Source organism: Gastrolobium bilobum, unplaced genomic scaffold, assembly GCF_033153095.1.
Source record: "Gastrolobium bilobum isolate Gb01-03AN ecotype WA unplaced genomic scaffold, APGP_CSIRO_Gbil_v1 utg12016, whole genome shotgun sequence".
Taxonomy (NCBI): domain Eukaryota; kingdom Viridiplantae; phylum Streptophyta; class Magnoliopsida; order Fabales; family Fabaceae; genus Gastrolobium; species Gastrolobium bilobum.
Genome location: NW_026896391.1, coordinates 41,270 through 62,758, shown reverse-complemented (window position 1 = coordinate 62,758; position 21,489 = coordinate 41,270). Strand labels below are relative to the sequence as shown.

The 21,489-nt window shown below is 34.7% G+C and overlaps 2 protein-coding genes across 2 annotated transcripts; one reads left to right on the top strand and one right to left on the bottom strand.

The window, feature by feature from the left end:
• Nucleotides 1-5,778: 5,778 nt before the first annotated feature.
• LOC133299513 (interactor of constitutive active ROPs 3-like) lies at nucleotides 5,779-12,214 on the top strand. The gene is made up of 4 exons (XM_061498985.1): nucleotides 5,779-5,890; nucleotides 7,465-7,562; nucleotides 9,036-9,207; nucleotides 10,428-12,214. The coding sequence occupies exons 2-4, from the start codon at nucleotides 7,543-7,545 to the stop codon at nucleotides 12,099-12,101; spliced, it is 1,866 nt and encodes a 621-aa protein (XP_061354969.1). The 5' UTR covers nucleotides 5,779-5,890; nucleotides 7,465-7,542; the 3' UTR covers nucleotides 12,102-12,214.
• A 6,997-nt stretch (nucleotides 12,215-19,211) lies between these two features.
• LOC133299509 (dof zinc finger protein DOF2.1-like) lies at nucleotides 19,212-21,093 on the bottom strand. The gene is made up of 2 exons (XM_061498981.1): nucleotides 20,866-21,093; nucleotides 19,212-20,268 (listed from the first exon to the last, which is right to left on the bottom strand). Exons 1-2 carry the CDS (start codon nucleotides 20,890-20,892, stop codon nucleotides 19,426-19,428), a joined length of 870 nt encoding a protein of 289 aa, XP_061354965.1. The 5' UTR covers nucleotides 20,893-21,093; the 3' UTR covers nucleotides 19,212-19,425.
• Nucleotides 21,094-21,489: the final 396 nt, after the last annotated feature.

Here is a 21,489-nt window from a genome sequence, read left to right as displayed (position 1 = left end):
TTATTTTGCAACCAAAGGTGCATTGACAGATGAAACAACCAAAATGGCTGAAGATCACCTAAAGCATAGGATATAAAGATTAGAAATGATGTTAAAAATTACTAGTGGCATGATTGATAAGACTGTAGTTGAATGTAAGACTAGTGATAAAGAGATGGATAAGCATAATACATTCAATTCAAATAAAGTTTTAGATCTGCAACGTGTTCGAGCAAAGGGAGTTACAAATGCTAGACTCAAAAGTCAGTTGGAAAAGAAAAGGTGTTAGAGACATCAATCACAAGCTCTTGGTAAATCTCATGCACCATATAAACCTCTAAGACATAATCTTATTGATACAAGTACAATGAATAAATTAATTGGGATCATACTATTTATTTATTTGTGTGATTTTATAATTATTGTTGTTCTCTCTTTCTTTTTATTTAGTAAAAGCTTCAAGTACGACAACTAAAGATTTTAGCACCTCTTATACACCTCTACCACCTTATTATTTTTTAGTGGCAAATGCTGATACAACTCCACCACCTTATTGTTTTTCATATGTCTCCCAAGTGGCAAGTGTTAATACAGTTCCACCATTTTTTTGTGTTCCATATATCTCCCAAGAGCCATATACGCAGGTATTATTATGGAATAACATCTTGTGATACTATTCTAGCTCCAGCAAATGACTATTTATGTGCTTCATACTAATTGTGATACTATATCATAGAAGAGTAAATTGTTTTAGTTCCTTTTTCGCAAACTCTTTTTCAGGATCAGCAGAACTCAAGAGCTCATAACAAGGATGACTTTTTTTCTACTCAACAAAATGACTACGAATGATGTAATATGGTATAAGCTGTCAAACAAGTTTTCTTTTTAATGATAAGAAGTCCTGCAGGCTACCATAGAGGCTGACATGCAATATTTCAAAGGTCTTGCAAGCTACCATGGAAGTTGTCATGAAAGTTTTTTTGAATGATAAGAGATCTTGCAAGCTATCATGGAAGCTGCTATGCAAGTTTTTTTGAATAGTAGGAGGTCTTGCAAGCTATCATGGAAGCTGTCGTGCTAAACTGAACAGAGACATGATTTATGGACTTGTGTATGTTGTTGTTGCGACTTCGGGAAGTGCACTGGTCGTACAAGTAATAAAGTGATAAAATAAAGTTGTCGATCCCACGAGGACTGATGACCAAACACTAATTTATCTATTTAATTAAAGTTGGATCGATCGTGAAAAGTTTCCTTAAGAATATTTCAATTTAATTAAAACAGAATTTCTAAACTTATTATTAGTTTTCAATATTTAAGAAATTAAATTCAGAATTAATAATGCTAAAAAATTGGTTTTAAGTTTTAATAAAAGACGTAGCTAGGACTTAACTTCCCTAATATTTTCCTGACGAGTTTACCTATTCTTATAATTAACATTCAAATCAAGTTATTAACAGTTCTTTCTATATTTGATTAGATTTCAATCCCTTGGTAATCTGATCCTTTACTTCACTCAAAAGCCTAATCCCTTAGTACTTTTCATAAAGCAAGCATTAACGTAAGAACTATACAGTTATAGAATTTATAAGTCTATCCCTAGATCATACAAATTCTAGCAATTAATCAATCAGAATCAAAACATCAACATCCCTATTGTCATGCAAGATTCTAATGCCCATTCAAGATTGGCCAGATCATAAACGAGACTAGGAATTTAAAATAGATTAATCGCATAACTTTAAATCAAGAATATAAATCATAAGAAAGGCAAAACAGTGTTTAAGAACTCATTGGTTCCGTCTCGCCCTAACTACATAAAGAAAACTAGCCTAACATGTTCAAGAAAACAAGAACAATATATGAAAATAAACTAAAATCATAAAAAGAAAATAAAACCCGGTCTCCACGGTGAAGCTTTGACCGTTCCTCCGCTCCTCTACCTTCTGAATGTGCTCATCTGCCTCGTCTTCCGAATTAATTTTCAAGGGCTGTGTCGCGTTCTATTTAAAGACTTAAACTGGGCCTTTATTTTTGGGCTAGCTCGCTTAAGCGAGCTACTCAGCGAGAAATTTTACTCTTCTCGTTGCTGTGCTCGCTGGAGCGAGCAACAGAGCGAGCTCAATTGAACTCCTTGCTCACTTTCTCGCTCAAGCGAGCTGCAGAGCTAGGAAGACTGAATCTTTTATTTCTTATTTTTTCTTTATATTCAGCGACTCCAATTGCCTTCTTCTTATCAGATTAGTAGTTTGTTCTTTCTAGTATGAAATAACCTAAAACAAAAAAAAAATAGAATCTTATCTAATTGTTGGCATTTTACTAACCTTTAAGATTTTATTAATTAACACGATATTTTTAATCACATTAGTTATTATTTGATAGTAAAAATATAGTGTCTTTGTCAATTCATGCATATAACTGATATATACAAATGATGACTGGAGTTCTATTGCTTAAGAATTTTATTATGGTTGCTGTCATGAAATTTGTAAATGTTATATATGTAATATAAATCCATTTATTCAACAATTTGTCAAATGACATATATTGGACAATGTTACAAGATTTTGAATCAATTACAATGGTACATTATGTTTTTGGAAGAAAAACTTCCTGTTTTTACATCAATCTCCAAATACTACACCTAACAAGACAAAAATATATACAAATTATGCTCCAATAGCTAGTGGTAGGCTGGTCAACATTTACAAACTTCCTCGAACTTATATGTAAATCTTTTCTGCATTGTAGAATGACCCCCTCATTCTTGTAGCCTTATAATTTTGCAAAGGAAAGCAAGTCTCTAGGAAAAATTGAAGTATCTTTTATCTGCATATTCAAAGTTGTCATCTGCTGCAAATGCCTTAACTCACTTAGACTTGAATTATTGCTTTGGCTTTCCTTTCCCTTGATCTCCCATTGAATATCACATTTCCCCTTAAAGAGCTCTTCTAAGCTTAACAATTGCATATCAGGTTGCTAGGAATTACTCCCAGTGTTGAGCAATTAGTGAAATCTAGCAACTGTAAAAATTAGCACAACCATATTACAACACAAGATTGTCAGATTAACTTCACCAACAACAATCAAACATAATTGGCCTGAACCTGCCCATCAAGTATAATTTAATAGTATATTAACACTAACAAATCACTTTTTACAAGGATATAAAATGTGAACAGATCAAGTAATTAGCTACAAGAATCAAAGTGTAAAAGATGCTTTCATAAAATGGAGGAAACTTAAACACACTACTAAAGTCCTAGTGTCATCTTATTATGAAATTTTTTTTTGTCATCCACTAGCAACTAGATAAGGGATTGAATGAGAAATCAGAGACTGCAACAGGGGATCTCGTGTCCTACCACCCAAAGTATACCATTACATCACTTCATGAAGATAATTATAATGAAATTCCTATCAAAAGGGCATAAGGCACAGTCAGTAGATGCATGATCAAGAATTTAGATTTGTAATTGACCTCAACCTGCTATCATCTTTAGGGCTTTGATTAACTTCAACAACAACGATCAAACATAATTAGCAAACTAACCAACAACAGCTGCAAAAGAATTAAGAGAAACACCAGATCTAGTGAACCCAAAATAAAAATTTGAAAACTTTATTAAAAATTAGGAAAACGACTATGCAGTGGTGCATCGATTTGAGGTGTGCGATGCGGTTAGGGTGTGCAGTAAGAGGTGCGATGGCGGTTCGACGCTGTTGCGTCGTGCTATAGAAGGTGTGTGACGTGGTTGGGACGTTCAGGAAGAGGTGAGACGGTGGTCTAACGCGGTTGGGGTGTCTGATGTGGTTGCGACAAACATAATCACTTCTGGTGGGATTCAAGTTGGCTTGGATGTGGGGAGGGAGGACTCAGAGAAGAGAAGGGAGGAAGGAGAAGGGATTATGAAATAAAATAATATTCATGAATAAAAAAATTAAAATGCAAGCTATTATAATGATGTGGATTATTAAATCTACATGTAAAATTTTGAATGGCTGGACCACTCAACGCTAGGTGGGGCGGGATCGCTTAAAATTTTCTTCTTGGGAAGGGGTTCAATTCCTTCTCATAAGAGTTGATTTAATGAATACACTAGTATCCCAACTTAGCTATCATGGAACATAACGCTAAGGATGCAGATCTTCCTCTACATCTTGATTTGATGTTTGAAGTTTGAACTCATTATTGTGACTTTCCGTTAAACAACAATCATTGGTGTGGAAGTCCATCCAATAGATTTTACTAGCTTAATTGTTAGGATACGATTCTATTTAAAGTATTGATAAGATACAGAATTTGGATGGTTTCGATTAACAGAAGTTGTTTGTAAAGAACCAATTCAAACCAAAAGTTTAAGTTGTTGGGAGAGATTACATGATTATATTAATGATTTTATATATCTCTATCACGCTCTCACACACGATAGCCCATTGGGCTTAAAGGATGGACAATGCATAGGCCCACTTACTTGTGCTAAGAAATTTCACGAGAGAAAGTGGAGGGAGGTGATGTTCGAACACGTGACACTGAGGCTCTGATATCATATAAAAGAATTAATTTAACCCTAAAGTTTAAGCTATTGAGTAAAGTTACATCAATAATTTTATATATCTCTAATAATGTTGTTGTCAATACTGTTAAGAACCTTGTGATACACCACCCCAAAAGCTAGCTCAAAGGGTGGGAGTGTCCAAGGCTAAACTCCACATTAGTTGCACATACAACCAATGTGAGACTATATATCTCAACACGCCCCCTCACACAAGAGTCCATTGAGCTTGAAGAGTGGACAATGCAACAGGCCCAACCTACCTGTGCTAAGAAACGCCACAAGAGAAAGTGGGGGGCGGTGAGGCTTTGATACCATGTTAAGAACCTTGGGATACACCACCCCAAAAGCTAGCTCAAAGGATGAGAGTGTCCAAGGCCTTATAAACTCCACATTAGTTGCACATACAACCAATGTGAGATTATATATCTCAACAAATACTCGTGGAGTTTTCTAATGAAATGTTCCTGGGCTAGAACTTGCATTAAATGTCAATCGAGATTGCAGGTCAATGATCTGTGTGTTTACATAGGTGTTTTAATTCCTTTATGCAACGATCAAATAGCCTGAAGTTGCATATCTCTTTTTCTGGTGTTTATTTCAAAGGGATAGCAAATTTCATTTAGTTTGTAGTATGCAAAATATGGACAGGTTTGCATCTATTTTGCCCCGAGTTTACAACACTATCCAAAACATTCCTACATACTATGTTTGTTCTCTTTATCATAGTGAAACTTCACTTCTGAGCATTTAATTTACTAGCATCTATTTAGCGTTGCCAAAACTGATCCGAAACATACGACAATGTATCTAGGAGTGAAGTTCACTATAGTGCACCTTTTGAATGTGCCATAGTTGATGCAAATAATTTCACTAATTCCTACAGCATAAATGTTTTTATGTACATCTCCATTTTTATTTTTTACTTTTTGGGTCAAACGATTATTCCTTGGTCAATACTAGTTCCCACGTCAACAAGCTATATACGGGTAGCCCAAGAATTAAAGAGCCCATCGTGTCACATCTTTTCTTTTCTTTCGTTGGGTATGCGACATGCATATCTAAGACGTGCGGACGCAAGGTCCTACTTCAAACCAATTTAATCGTTGTGAAACGACAATTTTCTAGGACTCTATTTGCCACGCTCCCTCTCTGATACGCAGCTTCCTCGTTTCCTTGTTTCTCTACACTTGCATACCAGTGTTTGTCCTTAAGAAACAAAAAGCAGATATTCAGAGAGTCATAGAGGAGAGGACAAAAGACCAAGTACCACATCGTAGAAAGCTGAACAACGATAAAACTCAAGCAAATATCCAACTTTTGACTTGTGTTTACAACCTCATTTACTCGACCTGGTAAGGAAAACCGGGTAAGACTCATACAATGTCCTTTATTGCTTCGCATTATCGTTTGGTTACATGGAAAATAATGGAAATTGGGAGAGGTGATAAGTGCTAGAACATTGTGTTACTATTTAATTTACTTGTTTCCCAGCTCTTAAATGTGGTTCATTAGGCTCTGTTTAACTTAGTTAGAGGCTTGAATTTCGTTCTTTCCTACTCATCATTTTCTTGTTAGAATTATTTTTCTTGATAAAATGAGTTTTTTTTTTTTCTTCTTATTTTTAATTTACGGGAAAATAAAAGTTTATTGAACTCTTTTCAAGCTCTTTCGGCGTTTCTCTTTTGGACTACTTTTATTCACTTTAAACTGCTAGATAATTAATTTATATTGAAAAGTTATGGTAAAAACAGACATATATGCGGTTCTCTGTTTTGAAGTTCAGGAACTCTGCAAGGTTTTGTAGCTTTCATGTTTTATACTTTTTCAAAAGCAAATAGAGTATATATTAAAAAAGGTCTATTCCATGAGGTGCTATTTTTTTATTCATGTTTTCATGAATATTTCTCTAAATAGTGGTTCATTCGCTCTCATTTTTAATCTCAAGTCAAAAGATTATTTTAATGAATACTTTTTATTGAAGATTTTAATGGTGTTGCTGATGCTCTGGATCTGATTCCTTTGTTCTAAATGAAAATCCTTATGTGAAGTGACTTTCGAGGGTTTTTCCTTTTCTATTTTGGGGTTTTTCCTTTGTTCTAAATGCTCTAGAATGTTTGAGTAGATAATAATAACTCACTGGGGGCATGCCCTTCTTTCCCGGCAAAATCTGAGGTTAAGAAATTCTCATTTTGTGATTACAAAAAGGCCCATTGAACATATATAGGATTTGACCAGAGCATATGGTTAAATTGGTAACTACATCGTTTGAGATGGAGAATTGGACGCATATGTAATTTCATACTTTTTCTGTTCTTGTGTTGTACGTCCCTCTTGAATACAACTTGGGGTATTGTTTGTCAGAAAGACCTTGTCATATCATCAGTTGGTGAAAATATAATTTTACAGTAAACATTATTTATTTATTTTGTCATCGTGACATCAATTTTCACATGTAACATTAGTTTTTTGGGAGTTATTTTGATGCCAATTTTTTTTTAAGATTTCATATCTAGATTGATGTAGTAATTTTTCAAAGACTAAATTGATTCTTCAAAAATATTTTGAGTACTCAAAAGGATTTCTCATGTGTAGTTGACATATTATACCAATCTGCTTGGAATTTATTTTTCTATCTTTTTGCATTGGTTACTATATCTCTGCCCTGTTTATATATTATTTTTTGTGATATCTTCAATTTTAGTTATGTATTCTTGAAGTATGTTGAAAAGGGAGGAATAAATGAAAAACTTTTGGAAATGAGAAGTGAAAATTACTGTAAGCAAATCTTCTGCATTTATGGCTTCATAGGAGTGCATACATTCTGCGTGAACCCATTTATTTTATTTTTTCCCCTAACTTCAGTGACCTTCGCATTGGATTCCATTAATGATATTTTTCTGAACTGTTATTGTCCTTTGTGGGTCAGGGAGCATTCAAGTAGTGAGGTCGTAATTATTAACCCGTTTTACTTTGGTGGATACAAAGCAGTTAAAGTGTTAAAACCATGCAGACCCCAAAGACAAGGTAATCTTGAAATGCTTGGCCATTGAATTTTTTTTTTCCCCTTAGTTTTGAACGTTGCTTCTGTTCTTTCCTAGTTCAAAATGATATTTGGTCGTTTAAAATCTAAAAAGGCTAAATCAGCGGGATTTTTTACCTTAAGAAATGTGGTATTTCTCATATTTCAAATTCACATGTCAACTATTATATCTGGAACAGACTGTGCTCAAGCATATAAGGCTTTAGTGCATAAGCTATGAAACTTTGTTCAACGTTAGTGGGTCTAGTTAAAGTTTTCTCATAATTAGCAATAGCGCAATCAAATGTTTATCAACTATTCACAATTTTTCCTTTTCGATTCAACTTTGTTTCTGTGTAACTCTCCCTACTTGTACAAAGTTTCCCACTGAGTTCATGCCATTTTCCTATCTAGCTATTAGCTATGGTGGAGAAAACATTCTGAATAGTAAGAATCTTAAATTTTTATGCTTGAGTTGTTTTTTTTTTTTTTTTTAATTTCATTTAATTCCAAGTTTCTGGCTTTAATTTTGCTGGCCTTTTAAAAAAAATTTCCCGTTTGTTATGTAATATTATTTATCTCTATCCTAAACAAGTTTAAGTTCATTTGTGTTACATTACAAAAAAAAGAAAAAAAGAAAGGTGATTAGCTTATTTATGGCTAAGCCTAATCTTTTTTTTATTATTATTAAAAAAACTAATCTTTTTTGGTTCAAGTACGTTTCATATAGGTGGCTTTAACTGCGGAATGGGAGAGATTGGGTCCCGGGGCAGTTTTCCCAATTATTATAATTATCATCATAATGTGAACAAAAGATTGGTTGTTCAATTGAAATTCATTATGCTGAACAATATCAGTATTTTTTTAAAATGACTGTAAATGTTACGTTAAAGAGCAATTAATATATTTTTTTGGATGGAGAAAAAATATAATAATAAATCAAGAAACAATAACATTCACGGTCAATTCCTAGAATTTTGAACTTGAAACTTCACTATTTATCATATCATCATGTCAATCAATAATCATAATATAGAGTTTATAACCTGCGCTTGGGAAAAGTTTTAATTTCAAAATTGAATTTATGTGGTCAATTACGTTTGCGTTACATCTGACTATACTTCATTGTAACTTGCACAAGTATTACTCACTTACTTATTGTGGTCAATTACTCATTCAAGCAATAGTGCATGTATTTTCGGTTTTAAATCTCCATTTTGTCTGTTTAAATTTGTGTAATGGTTCGGATTATCCACTCTATGCTCTACCATATGAAGGAAGGAATCTCTTTAATGAGTTAGCAAGTTCAGATTTCCGAGTGATATAAAGACATTGCTTTTGCTTTATATGGCAAAGTGTTTATTGCTGGACTTCATTGCTAGAATTGAGAGATATGGGTTACCATTTTCCAAATGGTTTGTTTCTTTTGTTTACATGATCATCATATAATTCATAACACTTACATATTCTGATTTCAGAACTAGCTCCTCTGAAGTGCCTCAGAAGGTGTCACCTCGTTCTGCACGCCAATTAAGGCCTGCTGCATTAGACACATGCTCTGTGTCTTCGTTAAACCAAACTAATAAAACATCAAAGGATAGAAGCCCCAAAGTCACTGAGCGCAGATCACCCAGAAGCCCGGCTCCTGAGGTAATTTTTTTTTTTTTTACTGGAATGTAACTGCAAGAGTTGGAACAACTTGGATCAGTGTCATTAAGAGCCCGTTTGTTTGGGCTTCTCAAAAAAGTAATTTTTATCTCTTCCTTATTTTAGAAGTAGAAGTGCTTTTTATAAAAGTTAAAGCTATTTATATTTTTATAAAAATATTTAGTTTTCGAAAAAAATATTTGGCTTTTGACTTTTGCTTTTCTTAGAAGTTAAAATTTTTAGCTTCTGGAAAAAGTAGGTTTTTGGCTTTTTTTTGTGACTTTTGCTTTTTATAAAAACAGTCATCCAAACGAACTAAAAACGAGAAGTTCTTTTTTTTTTTTTTCTTGAAAAAAAGTAGCTTTTGAAGATAAAAAAAAGCTCATCCAACTGGCCCTAAAAAGTGATTTTTTGAGGTAAAAAGCACACGCACACAAAAAAATTATATCATTTTTTTTCTTTTTCCTTAAAAAATCAAAGCTTTGTGCATACTAAAGTTGATTTTGAGTTTTGTCTAGAGTGTAGGATGTTATTATGATTTTCTTTCAAGACATACCTTTTGAACAGTGCTATTGACTAATTAGTTGAAGGGTTGGAGTAGGCTTTAATTTCACTTTATATTGTTTGTTGTTATTTTTGTTTAGAGTAAAGACCCTTTTGGTCCCCTTTACAATTTCAGCTCTTTGAAAATGCTGTCCATGTAAGGGACGAAAGTGGGGACGTGTTTTTTTGTTAGGGACCCGGAATGGACTTTACTCTTCTGTTTAATTCACTGATCTGGCTTCATGAAAAGGTCATTATGTAGCATCTAATAGGTTGAGCACTTAAACTCTGGGACAAATGCAAGCTAGCAGTTAGATAGATATTGAAGAGTCCTTTTTAAAGGATTCTGTTTTTGAAAATTGGTGTATACGAATCAATAAAGAGAGTGGGTAGAATAAGCTACTCGACTGTCACATAATAACTTCTCGTTGGTTCTATATTTGGACTGTGTGATGGCATTGTGTATGCAAGACATGTGAAAGCTGATTTTTATATGGTTCTGAACCTCTATTGTTTGCTTCTTCTTTTCTCATTTGATTGTTTTATTGTACTTGGCTTTTTATGTAAGCCTTGGAAGCACCAGTATTGCTTATTGTTTTCTACAATTCCTCATAACAATTGTCCAGTCCTTGAAATTTTGTCCAGAATTCTTAACCATTATAATTTTTCTGTTGCTTTAGAGGAAGCGCCCTAGCAGAATATCTGAATTAGAATCTCAGATTTCTCAACTAAAAGAGGACTTGAAGGTGTTGAGGGACCAACTCAGTTTGTCTGAATCATGCAAGAAGCAAGCTCAGCAAGATGCTGAGGAGTCCAAGGAGCGATTGTTTGTCTTATCTCTTAAACATGAAGAATCTCAGCAGCAACTTCTGAAGCTCTCTGCTGCTGAAGAAGCTCGTGTTATTGAGCTCCAAAAAATTGCAGAAGAGCATGATAGGGCATGGCAATCCAAGCACAAGGCAACCCAAAAGCAACTCTCAGCCAACTCTGCCGCGCTGGACTCTGCCGTTGATGAAATTCAGCAGCTTAAGGTTCAACTTGAATTGGTAGCTAATTGTGGGAATGCGCATACCCAACTTGCAGAATCATCAGAAGTGGAGCTACTAAACTTGGAGCATAACATAGTTGAATCTCTTTCTCTTGTGGAGAACATGAAAAACCAACTCGGGGATTGCAAAGAGTCAGCTCAGGCCCAAACTTTGGTCAATGAGACCTTGCGGCAACTTGAGGCTGCAAAAAGAACTGTAGAGTTCATAAGGGCTGATGCTGCAAAATCTGTGCATGGCTACAACAATGCTGCACTAGAGTTAGATCAGTCTAGAGCACGGGTGAACTCACTAGAGGCAATGTTAAGCAAACTTGAGTTAGGCCTCATCAGTAATAAATGCAGCCATTCTGGAAATCTTGCAGATGATGGTAACTTCAAGAAGGAAGGTGAAACATTGGAAAAGGGAGAAGACCCTATTCACATTGAAGCAGAAACTTATTCTTTGAGGTTCGAGATAGGACGACTGAGGTCTTCCATAGAGGCTGCTGAGGCTAAATACCAGGAAGAACAGATTCGGAGCTCGGTGAATATCAGGAATGCCTATGAATTGATCAACCGGATAAAATCAGAATCAAGTCAGAGGGAATCTGAGCTAGAGACTGAATTGAAAAGAAAGAAAGCTGATATTGAAGAGTTGAAGGCAAACCTAATGGATAAGGAAACCGAGTTTCAAGGTATTGTGGAGGAGAATGAGAAGTTGAATTTGAAGCTTAAAGAGAGCATGTCATCCCAAAGAGAACATGGACTTAAAAAGGAACTTAAAAGATTAGATGAATGTGTGGCTGAGTTGAAGGGTGATCTGATGGACAAGGAAACAACATTGCAAAGCATATCAGAAGAGAATGAAATGCTGAAGTTGGAAATCAATAAGAGGTTTGCAGAAGGTGTTAAAGTGAGGGAGGAATTTGCAGCAGAACTAGAGGTAGCTAAGGCTGCAGAACGCGAAGCTGTAATGAGACTTGGCATTGTGATGGAGGAAGTAGATAGGAGCAACCTGAAGGCAGCAAGGGTAGCTGAACAACTGGAAGTAGCACAAGCAACAAACTCAGAAATAGAAGCAGAACTGAAAAGACTTAAGGTGCAGTGTAACCAATGGAGGAAGGCTGCAGAGGCAGCTGCTGCTATGCTTTCAGCAGGGAACAATGGGAAGCTCACTGAGAGATCATTGTCTTTGGATACCAACTACAATCCTCTAACGAATAAGTACTCAACTTTTTCTGAAGACATTGATGATGATTTCCAGAGAAAGAAAAATGGCAACATGCTGAAGAAGATTGGGGTCTTATGGAAGAAACCTCAAAAGTAGTCACTGTCTGATTTCATGACTCGCTTTGGATATGTATTCCATTTATATTGTGTTACTATAATGTTTTATGTTATGCAATTTTGTCTTACCTCTATTCCCCTTTTTGTTCTGTAAATCCTGCCTAGATCTGAAACTGTTTTGTGAACATTGCTTGGAATGTTGGAATTTATTTGTTGAATGAATTAAGCTCTTCTCCATAATCTATCCTTCCCTTATAGAAAAGTTTTCTTACTAACCTGGTGGCACCAACACGGATTTGATCATTTGTGTCTCAATGCTACTACTCCGATTACCAGGTTTACATGTATGACATTCAATCCAGCTGTGGTTTTTATTCCCTCTAAACTATGCACGTTTGATGTAGAATTGATGATTCTGAATTCTGATTATTATATATAATTGAATGTGTGCTTAGAAAATAGAAATAATAAGACCTTAATTTTAAAATAGAAGTAAAAGAGTTCGGTTTAACGGCCATTTATATACAATAGGCAAAAAAATTAATTTAATGTTTTTTAATAAAATAATTACGCATTTATAACCGTTTTTGAAAAAATTATGGATCTGCTGCACAATGTCACGTCCAAAATGGGCGTCACATGGGTGTGACACTCACATGGGTGACGCCTAAATGGGGCGTCACATTTTGGACGTGACACATGTGTCCCTGACGTTCCCCTTGGACGTGAATGGGCCAAAAAACTCTATAAAATTCCCAACCACTCGCATTCTTCACATCTCTTCTCTAGCATCATTCTTACACTTGACATACACAATTGTTATTTTTAATTTAGTATTTTTATTTTATTTCTTATTCCATTTAAAAATGACTTCACATTCTTATTTTGTTCGTGTTGTGTTATATTACAATGGTCGGAAGATAGAAGGTCGACGATGTGTCATGTTTGAAGGTGAAAAAAAGCCGACACGTATCAAACGAACGCAACGCAACCATTGACGAACTGCATCAGAGAATTTGTCAGAAGTTAAGCCTTCAAGGTAACCAATGTATAACTCAGATCACCACAAGGTTATGGCAATCTGAACATTACATTAGTTTGCAAGTAATTGATGATGAAGACGTGGAGATGATAATGGGAGAATTTTTCAACCAGTCAAGGAAATATTTTCTCGAGTTGTATGTGGAATTTACCGGATCAGAGGATGTTCCATTAATCAATGGGGCATCAATCTGAACGTATGTGTCTCTGGTCTCCACCTCTCGACCAGAGCACTAATCAATGGGGCATCAATCTGAAAAAAAATTAAACAATTATCACATGTTGAGTCAATGTCTTGAATAATCACATCAAATGAAACGTCGAATGGGGCATCAATCTGAAAAAGAATTAAACAATTATCACATGTTGAGTCAATGTCTTGAATAATCACATCAAATGAAACGTCGAAAATTGCATACCTGGATATGTCGCATGCGTGCAACATTTATAAATTCAGCCTGTGTGAGGTAGTCGACGACAACCTCTAGAATAGCGTTGGTAGGTGGCCTCCCCTGTGGTTTGCCACGCCTGGTCTTCAATTTACACACATGTTCCGTATTTCACACTCGCTGTGAAATATGGCCACTCTGCGTCCTTTTCCGCTGGACCTCCCATCTATACGGTCCAGGTATAATGTACATAGTAGGATCGGTAGGCTCTGGATCGGATGTCGAACCAGCAGATGATGATTAATCACCCATGATAAAAAAAACTATATAAAATAAAACAACATTGATATTAATCACATGTAACATCTAATTTTATGTACAAATTAATTAACCAATGCCCTAATGTATTATCAAAATTATTAAGCATGAACCCTACGTATTTACTACAATCGTAATTAATGACATAATATTAATACGTAGTACACTAATTTATTTGTAATGAAATAATAATTAAACTTCAGACACTAATTAAATCGCAATGACATAATACTAAACCCTAAGTCACTAATAATTTCACAATTACATAATAATAATAACACCTATGTCACTAACAAGTTTTTAAAACACTACACATTCATAAATGGTACACAAATTACGTAGTCACTATCACTGTTTTCTAAATCACTAATATACGCTAAAGCCCAATGCACAATTAAATTATAATAATAATAGTTACGTAACAAAAAATCATACTAAGTCATTACAACATTCATAGCATAGTACAAAATTCCTAAGTCACTATCATTATTTTCTACGTCTCTAATATACGATAAATCCTAACATATTCCTAACGTAGCACTGTAATTTAAACATATACATAGCAAGTATTAGGAACTTACGAAACTGAATTCTGTCAGGTTTCGGTCAAAAATGAAAAAGCCTTTCACAAAGGGTAAAAACTAAAAGGGAAAAGTGTGTATAATTTTAAAGAATGTAAAGTTGTGTTCTTTCAAATGAGAGAAAGAGATAGATAAAGGAGGAGAGAGAATAGATAAAAAAATATAAAAGTGTGAGTCTCATCTCTTTCTGAGAGTGAAATAACACAAGTTATATCATTTAAAAGGACAAACAAAATTTCCAAACTAAAAAGTAAAAACCTAGATGGAAGATTTTCAAATGGTTAAACGAATGACTTCGCGAGTTACAAAGCAACGGTCTGTTCGAAATCTATAACCAAAAACAGTTTTTTAATTTTTAGAATAAAAAAATAAATAAAATCTGTTTGACAATGTTTTTTTTGTAAAAGTAATTTTAAAAATTATATCTATTTTTTAATTTTTAAAATTAAATTGAGAACATATTGTAGTTATTCCTATTTTATTTTTTTATTTTGAAAACAATATTTGTCATTTTAAAATATGTAATTTTATGTCATTTAAATGAATCGGCGTAGTTTTAGTACATATTTGATAATTTCTTACCTTCTTTTTCTTTCATAAAATTAGGAAGAGAGAGAAAATAGAGGAGAAAAATGTAAAAAATATTAAAATCACGTTTCATCTAACATGACACAAAGTTATGTCCTTTAAAATGACAAATATTATTCTCTTTGATTTATAACTTCCAAAACAAAAAAATTGAACATAAAAAACACTTATTTTATTACTATTCTAAAAAATAAACAGCTCCAAATTACTGTTTCTTTACAGTTATTGATTGCAGTCTCTTGATAACATTGAAAAGATTTCCTTTATGATGATTGAAGACCTATTTATAAGCATTTTATATTTTAGGTGAAGCAATAATAGTCGGAAGAAAAGTGATGATTATGATTTTGTCATTATTTTGTTGTTATCCAATATATACCCCTTTCGTTGCTTAATCGTAAATAGCATAATAACCACATGATCAAATCAAATGGCAAAGGAGTTTGTTTTGTTGGGCTGTGCACGGAGAGCTCATGGCGGGGAGAGACCGCCAACCATGGGCCAAATGAGCAGCAATATTAAGTGAGCTCGAAACACCACAATCAAACCCAAAACCTTAAGGCATTAGGTGCATGAGTCCTTCCACTTATATGGTGCTCACTTAGTCTATTCTTAACCAATGTGAGACTTTTTTCACTCAATCATTCACACTTGGATTCCTCAACATCTCCACCTCAAGTGTGAATCCAAGGCCCACATTCTTTCTTCGAGTATTCATGGGGTTCCTCATCAAGGCTTGGCTATCCATCAAGACATACTCGGATCACCACAGACCAATCCACCATTAGCTCTTATACCAATTGTTGGACCGTGCACGGGGAGCTCATGGCGGGGAGAGACCGCCAACCATGGGCCAAGTGAGCAGCAACATTAAGTGGGCTCGGAACACCACAATCAAACCCAAAACCTTAAGGCATTAGGTGCATGGGTCCTTCCACTTATATGGTGCTCACTTAGTCCATTCTTAACTAATGTGGGACTTTTTTCACTCAATCATTCACACTTGGATTCCTCAACATGTTTATCTTACTTAGAGATATTTTCGAATTCTTTGAATGAAGAAAATAGTCTTGATAAATTCAATAATGTTTGTACCTGATTAATTGAATAATTGAGAAATCGATGGATATATATTTAATCTGGATTAATAATATAAATACAAGGCCCATATTAATACAAGGCTCACATGCAAAGCCTTCATTACTAAGAAATGACCAAGTCAAAAGGCTGCTATATTTTCCACAAACTTCTCAAGCCTATTTCACCTCCAAGTATACTTCATCTCCTAGACACTTCTGCAACAAGCTTATCTCAGTCATCCACAATAACCAATTGGAAAGATTTGTCGCCTCACAACTTGCAACTAATTTGGGAAGCATCTTTCCACAAAGCTGTTCATCACTCCATGAAGTTGGTGATCTCTTCACTATAAATACATGTATTAATCCAAAGATACACATATCCTTCTATATAATAAACATGCTTGAACCAAAATTTGACCTGAGCGTAGTGTTTTGTAGGTACACCTCCCACCTTATTCCAGTGAAGACCCATAAGTTAAAGCTGCTCCAACTCAAAGATACACCAAATTATTTGTATAGAGAAAGATCACATGGTCAGCGCAGATAAAAATGGTTCTGATGAATATCTAAATTTGATTAATTACAGAGAACACTTTATCATATATGATTCATTCTTTTTAAAATGTTATTTTGGTGCGGTGGAAATCTTTCAAGTTGTTGCCTTTGAATATTTTATAAATGTAATCGTGTATAAATGTTATACATGCTTCAATTGGATCTCCAGATTAGAAACTGGTCCCACTGAGCTCGGCTGTTATGTGAGTCTGATTAAGATGAACCACGACTCCCGGATCCTCTGAAGTGCTATTATGGGCAAGTTGTAGTAGTTCTTTCACTTGGTTTTTTCTAGAAAATTAACCAGCTATTTAATTTGCTAGAATCTGAACATCCTTTCAAGAGATATAGTTATTAATAAATCTGTCTGGAATATTGTGTACATTACTCGAAGGGACAAATTAAGCCAAGCATTTTCTTTTGAAACTTGAAAAAACTATGATTACAAGTTATGCAAAGGTGAATCAAAATAAATGGTGTGTTATCTTGTGATGAGAAGAATATAGTAATGGACTTATTTGAACGTAATCTTATATTGAGATGAACCAAAATAAATCAAATGTACTACTTTTCTCTTTTATTTTATTTTTCTATTTCCTTTTGTGTGTAATTCAATCGATCTTTAGAATGATCAGCTACCTTAATTTGGTATATATGAGAGATTTGCATCAACAGCATGTCTGATAAACAATACTCCAATAGATATATAGTACTAATCGAAGACTTGGACTAGCTGTCGTCTCGTATCCTCCCCTTTCTTATCTGAAGCCCAAACCCAAGAGGTTGACCACAAATTTGATGCGCTTTAAGCGAAATTAAATGGTCAGTTTTAAGTTTAAATCATGGTTGATGGCTTGTGGTTCTAGATTATCATCAATTATTAATATCCACTTCTGGCCTGTATCTTTCTGGATAGTCCACCGGTATCTTTCACGAAAAATAATTTGGTTTGGATGGGATCAGGATTAAGGTTTTAAATCTCTCTCAAAGAAGATGATACTAATTGTTATGGAATATTATCCATATCCTAACTACCTACCCAAGAATCCATTAAAGCTTAAAGGATAATGGTCCAATTATTCTAACAATACAAAACATTAAGGCAACTTAGGATAAAGCCCTTATCTCAATAAAAAGGAAGTTAAATCTTACTACAAATGAGAAATCTACACAAGCCCAATAGGTAATCCTTATAAATAAGAGGTTGAAGACCTCAGGTACACACTTTTCACCTATTTACTATTGCTTGCCAACACTGTGTACACACTCACGTCTTGACTGTAAGTTTATTGCTTGTGCGCAGTGATTGGAGTGTTGGCTATAAGCCAATCTAGATACCTATCTCTAAGTTATTTATGAGCACATATCATACGGTATAGCAATATGATCTTCTACGACCTAACATTAATAAACATCAACTCTCATGGTCACCTGGTGAGCTCTATTGTGCTAAGTTAAGTAAGCTACCATTATTTGGCACGTGGCGCGTCTCTTCCGTCCCATTCAGCTTTCACCCTACCCGCAATTGCAAGGACAAAAGACTGATTATGTGAACTAGAACCGAACGATTTCTTCAACTTGGATGCTGTACACCTGCCACTATTGCATACCAAAGAACAAAAGAACCAAAACTAATCATTTTTTCTCTCTTCAACTTTTTTTTTAGCTCTAAAATCCAACTTAGTCTTGAAAAAAAGGAAAATCATAGGTGCACATGAGTTTTTTTTCTTTACATAAACTTCGTGGATCATGAATTAGTAGAGAAGAAACATAAATGAATTGAATAGAAAATTAAGGTTATGATATTAGTTTTGAAATTTTTATATATACTAGAAGTATTTTTACCCTAAACCACTCCCAAATAAATTGAATGTTTAATTTAGCTTAATATTATAAAAACAGTTACTCGTTATACACTTTTTAAACATAAGTAAAGCTAATTTAGACACTGGTGATCAGTAGTTTAAAAAATAAAATAAAATCATGTAATGTTATTAAATTGCATATGACTTTGTTTTTTGTTGAAATTATAAATTTGGCAAATGTAAAAAGAAAAAAAGAATCCAAACCACGTACGATGGTAGTGATTGTAATTTATTCCTGAGACACATTCTGACAGTCATATAATTTTGAAACAGAGATTACTGGCGGTTTTCTCACGCCCAAATCCTACGTTAGATTTTGTCTGCCGAAACCCAAGATTAAATCCTTCCCGAAGTTAGCGCTCATGCGCCACTGGATTTTCTAATTCTTAGGGACACGAGATATTCTTTTTAATAAATCTTATCAGTAGAAGTTGATTAATTTAATACTGCATTTCAGTAAATAGTAAGTTCTCCACGTTCTAAGAATCTACCTGATGTAAATAACATGCAATTATAGCAGAATATCTCGAAAAACCACCACAAATTCAAAAGCCAAAGCACCAGAAATAGTGATTCTAACTGTTCAGACTTCAGAGAGCTCAGTGTTTCATGCTGCACAAAATTAACCACGAAACATCACTTTCATTCCTTCTCTCTCTCTCTTCCGTTTGTCGAATAAGGAAATGATGCTTTATATACTTCAGTCCAATTTCATTCACTTGGTTGGCAAACAAATCTTAAATTTCATTAGTCTGTTCATCAATAAAAGGATAACAGTACAAAAATTTCACTATTTAGGAGATCAAAATAAAGGAGAAAATAAAAATAAAAACACAAACAAGACCCTATTAACCAAAAGTACTCAAGAGGATTGATAGTTTAATTAAGACAGATATTCTAGTCAAACATTAGAGGAAATCAGTGTCTTTTAGGAGAATCCAGGGTCTACATGAGGGGACTATGAAGAAGTCCGTGCCAAGAAGATGTGAAACCATTCCAACTTGCTCTTCCTGAATCAAATTCAGCCATGTTTGTGTCTCCATTGAGCTGCCATGGGAAACCCCCCATTACCTTACTTTCACTTTGTTCCCTGCCACTATAAACTTCTTGTTTCATGGCTGCATTGCTCATTTCTTGATCATAAGGGAGCATCATATCTCCACTAACCCCAACCCCACAAGAATTTCCATTATCCACCTCTCCCATGTCCCCATTTCCATGCATAAAGTACATATTTTGAATATCATTCTGGGTTCCTTGGAACCCAGCTCTAAGTCCATCCAAGAATCCAGGGTTTGTCGACGAAGGGTTCATGCCTGTGTTGCCAAGAATATCACAAAAGGAGCTTGAGGGATTCCCCAAAATCGAAAGATCATGGTCATCATAACCCAATTGCCCACATGATTGTTTTTGGAACCTAGATAATGCTAGGGTGAAGTCACTGGAGTCATAAGACAAATGAGGAAGGCTAGTGAGTGGGTTTGAATTGGGTGTGAATGTCTGATCCTGAGCCTTCTTTGAAGATGAAGATGATGACCTCTTGTTCCTCCTGCATCCTCCACCCACTGGAACATTCCTCAGTGTTCCTCCTTTGGTCCAATATCTCCTGCAAGACTTGCAGAAATATCTTGGCTGAGAAAGACTATAATTGTTGTAGTAACAAAATTTTGTGTTGGTGGAGTCACATCTTGGGCAGTTCAGAGCTTGTTCTGGCTGAGGTCTTGGCTTCCTCTCTTGTTGTGCTTTTGAGCAACCTAACATGTTCTCCAGTGACTGGTTAGACATTTGCTGCAAAAAAAAAAAAATACATAAAATCCTATGAGTGCCCATGAAATATGGTTGAGGCCAAACATCTGTATCATGTGATGTGTGCGCACGTACACATATACATATATATAATCAGAAATGGAGAGTTAATGTTGATACAATTAGAACGAAAAAAAAAACATAAATCACTACCAAAAAGTATAACGTGAATTTCCAATTCTATTATTTTGTTGACAGACCATTAAATGGTTCACAAAAATAAAGATAGGAAAGTTAATTAAATTTCCCTAAATAATTATAATTCCCTACTTCAAGAGAGATCAATTGGAAACTACTTCTCTATATATATCCAGTTTATAAGAAAACAAGGACATAACTTTCCTTTACTCATTGCAAAGGATTTGTAGGAAGTATGAAAAATCAAACCTTTTTTTTTTGTTATAAAGATCGATCTTTTCCTAATTCATAGTTCAGAATTGCTCTTGGGGAAGAATTAAAAACCAAAATCAACCACCCTCTCAAACGTAAGCAAAGAGGAAAAAACAAGAGGAATATATTATATATATGATCTTTAAATTTTAATCAAGCAAATCATGCATGATGCATCCTAATTCCTACCTGGGGTTGTCCATTAGAAGGATCCATCCATAAAAAATCAGATTAAGCACTCCTCGGTTTCCTCTAAACTCGAAAGGCTTGATTTTGTGTATGTGGGTGTGTATCTATCTGTATCTGTGTGGACTTGGAGGCTTGGAGCTAGCGGTATACTGAAGGTGAAAAAACAGAAGAAAAGGAAAAGGGTAAGAGTAAATTAAGATAGAGAATGGAGATGGCTTTAGGGGTAGGGAATCATGCAAAGAAGTGATGTTGGTAATAGAACCACGGGTCTTGTCTATATATATATATAAAGCAAGCAATCCCAAAGAGAGAGAGAGAGAGGACAATGATGTTTTTGTTGTACAATATGATCTATGAATGAGATTGGCTTGCACGCAGAGAAAGGCATTAAATAAGAGAAAATTCGAGTCATTGAACTAAAATCTGTTGTGCAACGGTTTCATACGAACCATAAAGAAACCACAACCTAAGTCGCTGTCTCTCTGTACACCAGTAGGGTCAGTGGATGCAACTATCAATGGGACCCACCCTCGTTGGACTGACCAGGCAAGTTCCCACGCGATTCATCGCCCATATATGTACAAGGCGATTTTCTCAGCCCCCAAACATAATAATACTCGTGCA

Excerpts from the sequence above, each read along its gene's own strand:
- LOC133299509 (XM_061498981.1), bottom strand. The coding sequence starts at position 20,892 with ATGGATCCTTCTAATGGACAACCCCAG. Across the intron at positions 20,269-20,865 it reads CTTCTAATGGACAACCCCAG|CAAATGTCTAACCAGTCACT; the intron begins GTAGGAATTAGG and ends TTTTTTTTGCAG.
- LOC133299513 (XM_061498985.1), top strand. The coding sequence starts at position 7,543 with ATGCAGACCCCAAAGACAAG. Across the intron at positions 7,563-9,035 it reads ATGCAGACCCCAAAGACAAG|AACTAGCTCCTCTGAAGTGC; the intron begins GTAATCTTGAAA and ends TTCTGATTTCAG. Across the intron at positions 9,208-10,427 it reads CCAGAAGCCCGGCTCCTGAG|AGGAAGCGCCCTAGCAGAAT; the intron begins GTAATTTTTTTT and ends CTGTTGCTTTAG.